Source organism: Physcomitrium patens, chromosome 20 (genome assembly GCF_059467195.1).
Source record: "Physcomitrium patens ecotype Gransden chromosome 20, ASM5946719v1, whole genome shotgun sequence".
Lineage (NCBI taxonomy): Eukaryota > Viridiplantae > Streptophyta > Bryopsida > Funariales > Funariaceae > Physcomitrium > Physcomitrium patens.
Genome location: NC_143429.1, coordinates 4091751 through 4107997, shown reverse-complemented (window position 1 = coordinate 4107997; position 16247 = coordinate 4091751). Strand labels below are relative to the sequence as shown.

The 16247-nt window shown below is 39.3% G+C and overlaps 1 protein-coding gene across 1 annotated transcript; it reads left to right on the top strand.

The window, feature by feature from the left end:
• The first annotated feature begins 11137 nt into the window (after positions 1–11137).
• LOC112273599 (nucleolar GTP-binding protein 1) lies at positions 11138–14930 on the top strand. Its single transcript, XM_024502539.3, has 6 exons — positions 11138–11988; positions 12284–12563; positions 12739–13360; positions 13570–13781; positions 13960–14320; positions 14449–14930. Exons 1-6 carry the CDS (start codon positions 11615–11617, stop codon positions 14622–14624), a joined length of 2025 nt encoding a protein of 674 aa, XP_024358307.1. The 5' UTR covers positions 11138–11614; the 3' UTR covers positions 14625–14930.
• The last annotated feature ends 1317 nt before the right edge of the window (positions 14931–16247 follow it).

The window sequence follows — 16247 nt, the reverse complement described above, 5'->3', positions numbered from 1 at the left end:
CGATTTCTGGTGGCCTCAAATGTGGAAGGATGTGAAAGATTTTGTTGTATCTTGTGACATTTGTTCAAGATCCAAAAACCCTCGACATCGGCCTTATGGACTTCTACAGCCATTGCCTATTCCGCGCCGACCATGGTCTTCGGTTTCTATGGACTTTATTACGGATCTACCACCATCGAATTCATTTGACAGCATTTTTGTTGTCGTAGATCGGCTTACAAAGATGGCACATTTTTTCCCTTGCAAGAAGACATCGTCAAGCGAAGACACAGCAAGACTCTTTCTTGATAATGTGTATCGATATCATGGTCTACCAGATGATATCGTATCGGATCGAGGAACCCAGTTTGTGTCAAAGTTTTGGAAATCTCTTTTTGAGATATTGAAGGTGGATATCAAGCTTTCTTCGGCATTTCATCCTCAAACGGACGGCCAAACAGAACGAGTGAATCAAGTTTTAGAGCAATATTTACGTTACACCATCAACTATCAACAAGATGATTGGGCCGCATATCTACCGCTAGCCGAGTTCGCATATAACAACACCCTTCATGCGTCAACTCAACAAACGCCATTCTTTTCCAATTATGGATACCATCCGAAGCTTGACTTATGGAGTTCGTCAACGATTAACAATCCGGCAGCTGAAGGATTGGTGAAGGAGCTTTCGCAACTTCAAACTATATTGAAGCTTCAAATGCAAACTGCCCAAGAATCTTACAAGGCGTTCGCGGACAAATTTTGGAATCAGGCACCTAAATTCACGATTGGAGACAAAGTTTGGCTGCTTCGACGAAATATTAAGACCAAGCGGCCATGTGAAAAATTGGACTATCGAAGATTGGGATCATTTGTTATCCAGAAGCAGATCAATCCTGTAGCGTATCGTTTGGAGTTACCAGCTACTATGAAGGTACATCCTGTCTTTCATGTTTCTTTGTTGGAGCCTTATCGAGAATCGTCTTTTCCTGGAAGAGTACAATGTCCACCACCTAGCATAGAAATAGAGAACCACGAAGAATACGAGGTGGAAAAGGTCCTGGATTCACGGCAAAGACGGGGTAAATTAGAATACTTTGTGCATTGGAGCAGTTACGATATTAATGAACGAACATGGGAGCCGGCCAAAAATCTCGCGAATGCGCCGCAAAAGGTACAGGAGTTTCATCGACGATATTCTGAGAAACCCAAGCCGGTTCGACGATAGCTTCTTACTGAAGCTTGCTCATCCAAAAAACAGAAAAGAGGAGAGAGCACCACCAAAATCCATAGTTGATGTAGTCATTCTCTCCAAGATAGCGTAGAACTTTGTTAGTAGCCCAAGTTTGTTCTTATTCTTTTAGCCTTTGAATATGGATAGCCAAGATACTACACTTGTCATGTCATCTCAAGCAACTAGCTCACGAAGACGACCGCGAGATGAAGAACCGCCTGCACCACGACGACGTCGAAGGATTCCGAGCAACAGATCGCTGGTGATTGTATTTGAGGTCTAGCCTGCCTACAATGGTCAGCCAGAAGGAGTGTTTGCAGGATAATTTCACAATGAAGACACGGAGGTTCATGCTTGGTCAGAAGTTGAAGGCGTGGGCCACTACCATTGGCTTCAAGGACCATTGAATCACTTGCCTCATGAACAACAATTGGAGTTCATAGCAGAGGTTATGCGACAGATCTTCATTTTCTTGCGTTGGTATTGATTGACGATAACATTGCTTCTCGGAGACCTCGAAGCAAAAGGAGGAGGTGATGTTAGGGACATAGTCCTTAGACCTTTCTAGAGACAAGTTTCTAGAACCTTCTAGAAAGAAGTCTCTAGAAACTTCCAGAAGATTCTTTGAATATTCTCTTAGAATATTCTTCAAAGATTCCCTAAAGATTCTCTGAAGATTCCCTAAAGATTCCCTTAGAAGGCTCTAGTAGATTCTAGGAAGTTACTTGAGAAGCTTCCTAGCTCTTGGGTAGTTGCTCGAGAAGCTTCATAGTTCTTGGGAAGCTTCTTGATGCGCTTCCTTAGAACCATAGGCCAATAGTATATATAGGAGTCGAGGCTGAAGAGTTCTTCAGTCTCGACAACACATCTCTTGGAGTTCTAGCTCACCTTTCTGGTATTGTTCTTGTACTCATCTGTTTAATCTAGTTCTACCACTTCTTCTTGAACTTCTTGTTAGATTTCAAGTCTGTATTTTGTGTCCGTGACAATTTGTCGAGACTACCTTTATCTTAATATCAGAGCTGAATCCTTCTTGTTTGAGAGCGGATTACCCCTCTTCTTGAAGGTATTCTAGCGCTTTAGGGGTTGCGGATTACCTTCCTCTAAACTGATATTTTCTCAATCACAATATTAGAGCTTAGTTCTTTGAGGCAGAGAGTGGACTACCCCTTTCCTTGGAGATACTTGAGCGTTCTAAGGGTTGCGGATTACCCTCTCTTGGACTGATATTAATTCCTTCTTTTTGTTTAGCATAGCTAGTAGAAAAGATTGTTAACATCGATTTCAGAGCTTTGCCTTCTTGATAGAGTGCGGATTACCCCTCTTCTCGAAAACATTGAGGCATTTTTAGAGGTTGCGGATTACCCTCCTCTAAAACTGAAATCGTTTAGTGTTTTTTTTTTTTTCCTTTTCTCTGAGTAGGTTTTAGTGACAGGTAGTGCTACAATTTTCTCCAAGAGACTTAGCAATTTCTTCTTCTCTCAAAATTTTAATCCATCTATTTTCTAAATATGGAAGTAGACTAGGTCATAGACAGTGCATCTCCACAAGTAGACAATAGAGTGGCAACTCTTGCAGATCTTCAAGCTCTTATGAATAGTGTACGAAAGGAGATTGCATTTCTTCGCAATCCAAGTAAAGAACCTCAAATTGATCTAGTGACCGAAGAAGCTAGACGCGAAATTCATAGCCTACAACAAGAGATTATTCGACTGAGAGAAGCAAGACATGTGTCACATACGACCCCTATAGATACTTCAAGGATTAGTACGAAAGAACCAAAAGCGAGTATGCCAGAAAAGTTTGACGGAACAAGAGCCAACTTTCGAGGTTTTGTGCAACAAGTACGGCTTTACCTACGCCTATACCCTTCTCGTTATCCGAATGGATTTACCCAGGTTGCTTTCATAGGTATTCTTCTATCAGGAAATGCTCGCTCTTGGTTTGCTCCACTATTGGAGAAGGATTCTCCAATATTGTACGACCTAGAGGCTTTCATAGAGAGACTTACTGCTACGTTTGGAGATAGCGATCGAGAAAGAGTGGCTGAAAGAAAGATACAAAATCTGCGACAAGGATCACGTTCTGCTGTAATCTATGCTACAGAATTTCAACAGCTTACATGTGATCTTGATTGGAATGATAAGGCGTTCATGACACGATTTCGATATGGACTGAGAGATGATGTCAAGAACTTATTGATCACCATGCCTAAGGCGGATACTTTAGAAGAACTTATATCTCAGGCAATTATTTGTGACAACCGCCTCTTTGAATTACGACAAGAAAGACGATCAGGCTGGAGAAATGATGGAGCATTTGCTACATTTTCAAAAGGTCCAAAGAATCACTCCACAGATCCTGAACCCATGCAAATTGATGCGGTACGTTTCAAACCCCTCACAGCTGAAGAAAGGAAGCGACGATTTGAACAAAACTTGTGTTTATATTGCGGAGAAGCGGGCCATAAAGCTGTAGATTGTCGGAAGAAACAGAAGCCTCAAACAACAAGACTCAGGAGTACAAGCATGCAGGAAAACAAGGACGCCTAGCCACAATAGGGACCGTGCGGTTGGACATCTCAACATCCAAAATTAATCAAGGTCCCTTTCTCTCAGCTCAACCTTCGGATTGTTTTATGGTACCTTTACATCTGGGTATTCAAGAACTACAAGTCGATGCTTTATTAGACTCGGGTGCATCCGCTTGCTTTATAGATGAAGAGTTTGCCAAGCTTCACAATATTTCTCTTGTAAAGAAACTTAAGCCTGTCCATGTAGAAGTCATAGATGGACGACCATTGTCTTCGGGCAATGTTATCCATGAAACTAAACCATTGAAGGTACGTCTTGAAAACCATGAGAGCAATATTGTGTTTAATGTTATCAAGACCCCTTCATGTCCTATCATTTTGGGACTATCTTGGCTTGATAGATATAATCCATTGATAGATTGGAAGTTGCGGAAAGTGAAATTTCCAACAAACTCCTTGAAGGTGGAATCTGCCAAGACAATGTCTAGAAACAAATCCTTGTTTATAGGTGCAAGGGCTTTCATGAAGGAAGCCAAGCAAAATACACCTCTTGTCATCTTTGCAACTCCGACTCGAGAAGATGCAACTCCGACTTTGGTTATTCCAAAGCAGTATGAAGAATTCAAAGATGTCTTTGAAAAGAAGAATGCTGATATGCTGCCAGAGCATCGATCCTATGACTGTGCCATTGAATTGCAAGAAGGAGCACAACCACCTTTTGGACCAATCTACAATTTGTCGCAGACGGAGTTGACTGAGTTGCGGAAGTACATTGACGAGAATCTAGCCAAGAACTTCATCCGTCATTCGAAGTCGCCAGCTGGGGCACCAATCTTATTTGCGAAGAAGAAAGATGGCTCACTACGGATGTGCGTGGACTATCGAGGTCTCAACAAGGTGACAAAAAAGAATCGCTACCCACTGCCTTTGATCTCTGGTCTTCTAGAACAACTTGGGCGTGCAAGGATCTTTACAAAGATTGACCTAAGGGGAGCTTACAACCTTGTGCGAATCAAAGAAGGAGATGAATGGAAGACAGCTTTTCGAACAAGGTATGGCCATTTTGAATACAATGTCATGCCATTTGGTCTTACTAATGCTCCAGCGGTCTTTCAATACATGATGAATGACATCTTTCGAGAGCATCTAGACGATTTTGTTGTCATCTATCTAGATGATATTTTGATATTTTCTAAGAACGAGGAAGAACATGAAGAGCACGTTCATCTGGTACTCAAAAAACTACGGGAGCAAGGACTCTATGCCAAATTGGAGAAGTGCTTATTTCACCAAACTGAGATGGAGTTTTTGGGATTCATCGCGACTACGGAAGGATTGAAGATGGATCCAAAGAAGGTGGAAGCAATCATGTCTTGGAAAGTTCCGAAGACGGTTAGGGACGTACAATATTTTCTTGGATTTGCTAACTACTATCGGATCTTCATCAAGAATTATTCTCAAGTTGCTGCCCCCCTCACTCGGTTAACGTGCAAGGACAAGCTCGAATGGGGACCTATCGCAGAAAAAGCATTCCAAGATTTGAAGATGGTATTTACTACAGCTCCAATCTTGGTACATCCGGACTTTACAAAGGCCTTTTATTTGGAGACAGATGCTTCGGATTTTGCTTTGGGAGTTGTACTTTCACAGATGGGCATAGATGAGAAGCTCCATCCAGTTGCGTTCTATTCTCGAAAATTCTCTGCTGCTGAGATCAACTATGAGATCCACGATAAGGAACTCCTTGCTATAGTAGATTCTTTCCAAGAGTGGCGCCACTTTCTCGAAGGAACTGCACATCCAGTGACCGTATATACGGATCACAAGAATTTAGAGTATTTTATGTCGGCTCGGGTTTTGAATCGACGTCAAGCTCGGTGGAGTATGTCGCTATCCAGGTTCGACTTTGTTATTACTTATCGGCCTGGGAAGCAACAAGGGTTGTCTGATGCGTTATCAAGGAGATCATATCTCGCGCCAAAGGCTGGAGATGCAGCATTTGATCAACAGTGCACGACATTGTTGAAGCCAGAGAAATTTCGACTCAACGCAGCTATTGTACCAATTGATGCTGACTTCCTCGACCAGGTACGGGCCGCAACCATTGAAGATTCTCTAGCCCTTGATATCAAGCAACATGCTAGTGATGATAAATTCAAGATGGAAGGAGATCTAGTATATTTCGAAGAGCGGTTGTATATCCTAAAAGGGCCAACACGACTCCGAGTTCTTCAATCTCGTCATGACTTTCCAGCTCCGGGACATTTTGGATTCAATAAGACCTTGGAACTTATTTCCCGCGATTTCTGGTGGCCTCAAATGTGGAAGGATGTGAAAGATTTTGTTGTATCTTGTGACATTTGTTCAAGATCCAAAAATCCTCGACATCGGCCTTATGGACTTCTACAGCCATTGCCTATTCCGCGCCGACCATGGTCTTCGGTTTCTATGGACTTTATTATGGATCTACCACCATCGAATTCATTTGACAGCATTTTTGTTGTCGTAGATCGGCTTACAAAGATGGCACATTTTTTCCCTTGCAAGAAGACATCGTCAAGCGAAGACACAGCAAGACTCTTTCTTGATAATGTGTATCGATATCATGGTCTACCAGATGATATCGTATCGGATCGAGGAACCCAGTTTGTGTCAAAGTTTTGGAAATCTCTTTTTGAGATATTGAAGGTGGATATCAAGCTTTCTTCGGCATTTCATCCTCAAACGGACGGCCAAACAGAACGAGTGAATCAAGTTTTAGAGCAATATTTACGTTGCACCATCAACTATCAACAAGATGATTGGGCCGCATATCTACCGCTAGCCCAGTTCGCATATAACAACACCCTTCATGCGTCAACTCAACAAATGCCATTCTTTTCCAATTATGGATACCATCCGAAGCTTGACTTATGGAGTTCGTCAACGATTAACAATCCGGCAGCTGAAGGATTGGTGAAGGAGCTTTCGCAACTTCAAACTATATTGAAGCTTCAAATGCAAACTGCCCAAGAATCTTACAAGGCGTTCGCGGACAAATTTTGGAATCAGGCACCTAAATTCACGATTGGAGACAAAGTTTGGCTGCTTCGACGAAATATTAAGACCAAGCGGCCATGTGAAAAATTGGACTATCGAAGATTGGGATCATTTGTTATCCAGAAGCAGATCAATCCTGTAGCGTATCGTTTGGAGTTACCAGCTACTATGAAGGTACATCCTGTCTTTCATGTTTCTTTGTTGGAGCCTTATCGAGAATCGTCTTTTCCTGGAAGAGTACAATGTCCACCACCTAGCATAGAAATAGAGAACCACGAAGAATACGAGGTGGAAAAGGTCCTGGATTCACGGCAAAGACGGGGTAAATTAGAATACTTTGTGCATTGGAGCAGTTACGATATTAATGAACGAACATGGGAGCCGGCCAAAAATCTCGCGAATGCGCCGCAAAAGGTACAGGAGTTTCATCGACGATATTCTGAGAAACCCAAGCCGGTTCGACGATAGCTTCTTACTGAAGCTTGCTCATCCAAAAAACAGAAAAGAGGAGAGAGCACCACCAAAATCCATAGTTGATGTAGTCATTCTCTCCAAGATAGCGTAGAACTTTGTTAGTAGCCCAAGTTTGTTCTTATTCTTTTAGCCTTTGAATATGGATAGCCAAGATACTACACTTGTCATGTCATCTCAAGCAACTAGCTCACGAAGACGACCGCGAGATGAAGAACCGCCTGCACCACGACGACGTCGAAGGATTCCGAGCAACAGATCGCTGGTGATTGTATTTGAGGTCTAGCCTGCCTACAATGGTCAGCCAGAAGGAGTGTTTGCAGGATAATTTCACAATGAAGACACGGAGGTTCATGCTTGGTCAGAAGTTGAAGGCGTGGGCCACTACCATTGGCTTCAAGGACCATTGAATCACTTGCCTCATGAACAACAATTGGAGTTCATAGCAGAGGTTATGCGACAGATCTTCATTTTCTTGCGTTGGTATTGACTGACGATAACATTGCTTCTCGGAGACCTCGAAGCTAAAGGAGGAGGTGATGTTAGGGACATAGTCCTTAGACCTTTCTAGAGACAAGTTTCTAGAACCTTCTAGAAAGAAGTCTCTAGAAACTTCCAGAAGATCCCTTGAATATTTTCTTAGAATATTCTTCAAAGATTCCCTAAAGATTCTTTGAAGATTCCCTAAAGATTCCCATAGAAGGCTTTAGAAGATTCTTAGAATATTCTAGTAGATTCTAGGAAGTTACTTGAGAAGCTTCCTAGCTCTTGGATAGTTGCTCGAGAAGCTTCATAGTTCTTGGGAAGCTTCTTGATGCGCTTCCTTAGAACCATAGGCCAATAGTATATATAGGAGTCGAGGCTGAAGAGTTCTTCAGTCTCGACAACACATCTCTTGGAGTTCTAGCTCACCTTTCTGGTGTTGTTCTTGTACTCATCTGTTTAATCTAGTTCTGCCACTTCTTCTTGAACTTCTTGTTAGATTTCAAGTCTGTATTTTGTGTCCGTGACAAATTGTGGTGTATATATCAAACCTTTGTTTGATGTGAAAACAAGCTACAAAGATTAAATAAAAATTGATATATCAATTTTACTAAGAACAAACACTACTTTATATACAAATCTTCAATTTTGAAACATGACCAGTCTATCTCAAGTGTCCAAGGCTCTTTTAATCCACAGCAACATAAAACCTCATTACAAGGTATGACAAACTGGACCACAACAAAATTGAACAAAATAATATAGAATAGGATACAGAAGTCAAAACTGAGCAACTAAATTAAAATAGAAAAAAAGAAAATAGGAAGATATAAAATCCAATTGTATTAAGAGAAAGGGTCGAAAGCCATACTTCACTAGATGCTCCAAAAGTCCCTAGCTAATCCTATTTATACTTTATTCTATTATCCTAGACTTTATAAAATATTCTTAAATGATGGACCTTATTTAGATAACTACCTTAAATTCCTTCTAGAAGGTTCTATAGTAGGCCCTACTTAGATAACCACCTTAAGCCTTTTCTAGAAGGTTCCATTGTGGGCTCTACCTAGATAACTGTCATAAATTCTTTCTAGAATGTTACATGGTGGATCCTACTTGGTCCACTAATATAATTCTAATTTTACAAACTTCAATGGCTATAACTATCTATCCCTATATACAAATATCTTATCTATACCCTATTACAAATTCAATGCTTAAATAAAGTTGTTTTGAAGTTAATCTTGCAAAATTCAAAGCCTCTAGATCCAACAAATTTAAATATATATCGTAAAAACTTAACCAAGAGCTAAAGCAAAATAAAAACAAATTCAAGAAAAGGTGATAGAAGGATAATAATTACAAAGGTGGAAGGTAATTGTCTTCTTCACTTTGCATAGCACTACAACATTGTTGGAGTTAGTAGTTTGCCAAAAGGTTGTCTTTTAGCCATCCAAATGGATTTCCATACTATTTGCAATGGACTTCATATTGCTTACAACCATCTGATATTTCTACCTATTTCTTATTGTTGGTGGAACTATCAATGTAATCATCAATAAAATTACATAGTTCTTTCAAAAACTATATGAATTGGGGAGAGGATCTTAATACACATACATATAAGCAAGATAAAAAACCAATAATATATTTCATTCTTGTGATCACCACCTTCACCAATTGTGTGAGTTAAAGAGGCCTTCAAAGCTCTTGGCATGAAACATGGCTTGGAAGGGTAAAACAATATGATTTCTTAATTACCAAGATCTCCACATTTTTTGATCTCCACTCAACATTGATCACTATAAATCACCACAATAGTACAAAATTTGATTCTTATAAGACCTAAAGTTCTAAATGTATGTAATTTTTTATTTGTAGTGCTCATAGTGTGTTGTCTTCCAATTAGTGGTTTTGCATATCATTTTAGCATCATTTTTACAATATTCATTTTGGTAGTTTTTAAAGTTTTGTTTTTATTCAACCTTGTGGATTTTATGTGAAAGATTTGGTGTTTTGTATGAATTGGAATATATATTAAATAAACTCTATTGCTATAGCATAATTCTAGTGCTGATATCTCATGTTTCAACATCATGGTTTTATCCTTTGGTGTCTTTTTTCTTTTCTTTTCTGGATTTTATTATTTAATGTAGTTTTTGATCTTTTTTGTATGTTGTGGTTGGTTATGGAATTAAAAAACTAATAAGAAAAAAAATTGAAAAATTGATGAATATAAATTGTTACCACCTAATATTTTTGAAACTTCATTCTACTAACTAGGATTTGCATATTGACTAAAATAGATGAGAAGGATCAAATAAAATGAGGGAGATTAAGATAAGTATTATGAATTGGAAGGAGAAGGATGGGAGGGGGAGGATTAAGATGAAGAAGGCTAAAAATAGATAGAGTAGGGATTGATAATAAGGGAGGTGGAGATGATGGCTATGATTGTAATGATGGTTTTTGGGGATTATCCATTTTCTAATTATAGTTATAGGCTAGAAATAGAGAGAGTATGTCAATTTAGTATTGATTTAGTGAATAGATAGGTCATTTTAACATTTTTCTTTAAAAACACACATATTACATATTGAATCAAAGCAAGAAAAAATTCAATATAAAAATACAATTTAAAAATAAAGTTTATTTAATCATAAAAAAATCAATTTACAATCTAAATGTATATTTATTTAGCCAAAATTATAAATTATATAATTCATATAACCATATGAAATATACATTCTTACCTTAGAAAAAAAGGTTGAAGTATTAATAAAAATGAACAACAAAAAATATAAGTGTTTTTTTTTGCTAAAAAATCTGAAAAGAGTTACAAAATAAAAAAAAAATTGGCAAGTCACAAAACATAAACAAGAAGATTAAAAGTTGAAGATAAAAAGTTGGCCATGTTTAGAGATGCTTCAATTATGCATGTATTCACATTTCTACTCTGAAGTCCAAAAACCTAATATTATATTATAAAACATAACTAGTGATGTAATGGTGGTCACTCCTCGACCCTCCCCCAAGAGGGAATGAATGAATGAATGAATGAATGAATGAATGAATAATCATAATAGGATAATATGGGAAGGGAAGTTGTGGCTTCTCTCTCTTGTTGTCTTTCTTTCTTTTTTCACTTTTTCTTTTAACCGCAAATCAAGCCCTAAAACCCTAAAAGCCTCCCTCGGGACCCACACGACCCATCGGAAAATATCTGTCCAAGTGGACTGACTGACTGTCCGACGTGGATCCTCGTCACTCTGTGATCACGCTCCCGACTGCTCCCAATCATAATCGCACGCTGTTCCCACGTTCGTTCTCAGTTCCCCATATAATACAATACAGAAGTAAACTGGAAGCCGGGCCCCAGCGGCGGCGGCGGCGGCGGTGGCCGGAGAAGTGTTTGCAGGAGAAGAAGTAGAAAATGAAGAAGAAAATGAAGAAGAAGCATCGTTATGTTGTGTAGTGTGTTGAGTGTTGGGACTGGACTGGACGCCGTAGCAGGGCAGGGGGGGCTGGGCTGGGCTGGGCTGGGCTGCTGGTTAACCCTAATTGAGAGAGAGTCTTTCTTCCCCCTGGTGGTGGTGGTGGAGGGTGGGTTTGTGCTGTTGCCAAGCCAAGCCAAGTGAAACCAAGCTTAGTCTCTCTCTTTCTCTTCTTTCACCTGGAGCCTTCCGGTTCCAGTCTCGAAGTCAGGTTGTAGAGGAGGAGGAGGAGGAGGAGGAGTTGAGGGATTTGGCTCTAGATCGTGGGTTTTTTTTGTATATATATATATATATATATGAACTGGTGTCTGCGTTAGGGTTGAGGTTGGGTGGAAGGATTTTGTCACATTGCCAGGAGCAGAGGCAAGAGCGGTATTAGCCATGGTGTTGTACAATTTCAAGCAGATTACGGTTGTGCCTTCGGGCAAGGAGTTTGTGGACATTATCTTGTCACGAACGCAGCGCCAGACGCCTACTGTGGTGCACAAGGGCTATGCTATCAATCGGATTCGGCAGTTTTATATGCGGAAGGTGAAGTACACGCAGACGAATTTTCACGAGAAGATTTCCACCATCTTGGAGGATTTCCCTCGTCTCGATGACATCCATCCTTTTTACGGGGAGTTGCTGAACCATTTGTATGACAAGGACCATTATAAGCTCGCACTTGGGCAACTTAATACGGCTCGCAACCTTATTGAGAAAATTGCCAAGGATTACGTACGTTTGTTGAAATATGGCGACTCGCTTTATAGGTCAGTTTTAACCGTCTTTGTTCTGTATTTTGATTGTGATTTTTTTGATTTTTTTTGCACTGGTTATTGAGGGTTTAGGGTTTAGGGTTTAAGGTGATTAGAGTCATTTTAGTTCTAGTTTGGAGTTGGATTTCGTTCATGGAAGCCTTGCTTCACTAACCTTTATTCTACAAGAGCAGCATGCCGTAGGTGATGCAATGTCGAACTTGGGTATCAAGGGTTTTAGCAATCAAGGATATTGAACATATTTTTAGTGCTTTTCGTTTGAGCTTCGTTAAACATGAGTTCTTCGCAGGTGCAAGAATTTGAAGAAAGCAGCGCTCGGTAGGATGTGCACTGTGATGAAACGTGTTGGTCCTAGTTTGGCATACTTGGAGCAGGTTAGGCAGCACATGTCAAGGTTGCCATCAATTGATCCCAACACTCGAACCATTTTGATTTGCGGCTATCCCAATGTTGGCAAGAGCAGCTTCATCAACAAGATTACACGTGCCGATGTAGATGTGCAGCCCTATGCTTTCACTACCAAGTCTTTGTTTGTTGGCCACACCGATTACAAGTACATGCGGTGGCAGGTAGAGGATTCATGCATCTGTTCTCATGATTAAGTTCGGATCATTCATCTGATCATTTGATTCCTAATTTCCGATCATTTTTCTGCGGTTAAATTTTCAATGTTTGTATTGATATTCAGTATTGGTTATCAACCGATTTTGTTCTTATATTCACTAACCAATTAATGTCCTACAGGTAATTGATACTCCTGGAATTTTGGATCATCCTTTGGAAGAGTGCAATACTATCGAGATGTTGAGTATTACCGCGCTTGCGTATCTTAGAGCAGCCGTTCTTTTCGTTGTCGATTTGTCTGGAAATTGTGGATACACGATTGCCCAGCAAGCAGCACTATTTCATTCGATTAGAGCTCTTTTCGCGAACAAGCCTGTCATCATCGCGTGCAACAAAACTGACCTCCAGCCATTCGAGACTCTTCCAGAATCTGATAAGAAACTCATCGAGGAGATGAGGAAAGAAGCTGCTAGAGCTGGGGCAGGCTTGGTTGATGGAGCTCCGCCCGATGAGGAGAATTGCATGTTGACCATGAGTACCATGACAGAGGAAGGCCTTATTAAAGTCAAGAATGCTGCGTGTGAGAAGCTACTACAAATGCGTGTAGAGATGAAGATGAAGTCGAAGAAGATCAACGACTGTCTGAATCGGATACATGTTGCTGTCCCCAAACTAAGGGACCAGAAAGAACGTCCTCCTGTTATACCTCAGGCAGTTTTGGAAGCCAGGGCTGCTCAGAACAAGGCTGCTGAAAACAAAAAGAAATTGGAGAAGGATCTTGAGAATGAGAATGGCGGTGCTGGTAAGATTTTATTAGTTTCATTTTTTTTCTCCTTCCCTGGTGGTTTATTTAGTAGTGTTTCAATAGAGACAATGTGAATGGTAATACTGGAACTATTACTATTAGTACAGATTGTTTTTACATGTACAATTCTTTTTTACTGGGGTTTTTACTATTATTCAGTGTTTACAGATGCTCACCAACGTACGCCTGCGGTTGTGCTATTGCAGGGGTGTACTCCGCGAACTTGCACAAACATTATTTGTTGTTGGATCCCGACTGGAAGGACGACATTGTTCCTGAGATTATGGATGGTCATAATATCGCTGATTTTGTCGATGCGGATATTCTTCAAAGGCTAGACGAATTGGAAAGGGAAGAAGATGAGCGTGCCGCAGCGGCAGAGAATGGAATGGACGAAGATGAGGACATGAGTGACCAGGTCGGTTTTTATCTGCAGTCTTTAATCTATGCTTTGATGAAGATTTGTAATTTTACTACTGAGAACGCCATAGGGAACTCGGGATCATTATGAATAGCTTCGTAGTCTATGTTTTCAACTTGGAACTTAATGAGATCTTGCTGCGGTGTTGTGGACTAATGTCGATCGAATTAAACAGGACTTGACACCCGAAGAAGCTGAGGCTCTTGCAGCAATTCGGCGGAAGAAAAAGCTCATGTTGGCTGAGCACAGGGCGAAGAAGAAAACTGCTGATAATAAACCTGTGGTGCCCAGAAGACATGATGTAGAACGACAGTTCAATACCAGTAGAATGGGCAGACATCTTTCAAGCTTAGGTTTGGACCCTACTGCTGCAGTGAATAGAGCTAGGAGTAGGTCCGCTGCTGGCACAAGAAGCAGGAAGAGAGACAGATCTGAAGCTAAAGGTGATGATGACATGGAAGTGGATGAGCAAGCAAACAAGAGAATGCGTTCTCGAACTCGATCCTTGTCTCGGCCACACAAGGAAGCACTTCCAGGTAAAGTTTCTCCTAATACTGACCTCATCATGTTAAATCTTCTGTTTGTAACTAACTTGCAGTTTTAGTCTTTACTTTCTTGTAAACTTTTAAAACTCTCTAATGGTGCCATATTCGTGTCTTTGCAGGTGAGGGTTTCAAGGACAGTGCTCAAAAGGTTAAGGCAATGAAGATTGGTAAGAATGCCGTGAAAGAAAGGAATAAGGATGCTAGGAAGGGAGAGGCTGATCGTGTTCACTACAACAAAAAGCCCAAGCATTTGTTTTCCGGCAAAAGGGGTACTGGAAAGACTGACCGAAGGTAGTTGGCTTAGATTAGTTCATTTCACGAATTTTTTTCTTTGGCTTAGAATTTGTATTATCGTAGATTGGCGCTTCCTGATTACGAAGGTCTTAAGTAATCAGAGTAGGGATAAGTTGGTTTAAATGTAACGTTAATTTTTTTGGGTCAGTTTTCAAGACGTCTACTTTCACGAGAAAAGTAGAAAGTGGACCATTGGTGAAGTACTTACAAGTTTCTGCAATTTTGATGCCAAATTTGAAATACCACATGAATCTTAACTTCGAATACGGCACCATTGGAGAGTGCCATATTCTCGTGAAACAACAAACGTTTCATTTTGAGTTTCTAAGTAGAGAAGTCAACATGATATGTGAGAGGTAAAACATATTGAACTCAAAGTATCACAAAGTAAATGAAGTTATTTGACAGTTTTGAAATTTTGCTCTAGGATATGGTGAAATTATATTCTAGGATATCGTGAATTTTTGCTCTAGGATATGGTGAAATTATATTCTAGGATATCGTGAATTTTTGCTCTAGGATATGGTGAAATTATATTCTAGGATATCGTGAATTTTTGCTCTAGGATATGATGATATTACTCTAAGATATGGTGAAATTATTGCTATTATGGTTATGGAATTTTGTTCTTTTTTTTCCAAATTTACGAAATTAAATTTAGAGAGATAAGCACCTACATTCTAGTTATGTGATCTATTAATCAAACAATACCATTGTTAAACTTTGGAGTGTTAGTGTTAAATACTCTTAATTAAATCCAACAACCAATAAAATTTTACAATAATTATTTAGATGTATCTAAATCGAAGTTGTAAAATAGGAAGTGTACAATTTTTTGATTATTAAATAAATTTTTAAATTACGAACAACAGTGCACAATAGTTAGTGGAACCATATTGTTATAAATTCTTTCTTATTTGTAAAACTATTGTATTATTTTCATATGTGATGTAACAATTATATGGATAATAAATTTTAGGAATCATGACAATATAGTGTATAGAAGTACAAACTTTTTAAGAAAAATTAAAATTACAAAACATTATTAAACAATATTTACATCTATTTTATAATGACATTACAGCTCTCATATTTTTATATTAAAAGCATATTTATGGTGAAAGCCAACAATCTCAACATTTCTAAAATCTAAAAATTATCCATTGACTTTTCATCCATCACTAATTCATTTTATTATTTCTTGTATAATCAAGCGACTAAGAATCAACTTTCCTATAGTAATGTTTGCCCATTATCAATGCCACTAACCCTTCCAACTGATGATGTTGGTTTCACATCTCAGATTGTTAATATGGAATTTTGTCCCCTTCCCTTGCATATGGGCAACAAGAGGACAATGGGTGGGGCAAAACAAAAACTAATATTGGTCATTTATTTGTGAGCATGAGGTAAAAATGGGATGGTACCAAGTGGGCACCTTTTTTGTCACTACTCTTGAGTTCACAAATATTGAACAAACAACAAGCAAAACTTTTATCCAAACTATCTCACAAAAGTGAGAATATGTTCAATGATATTTATTCACAAATAAAATCTAAAAAAATAATTTCATTAAACCAATCCAATTATGTTTGGTCTATAACTTCGCCTTGGATTTTTTCTT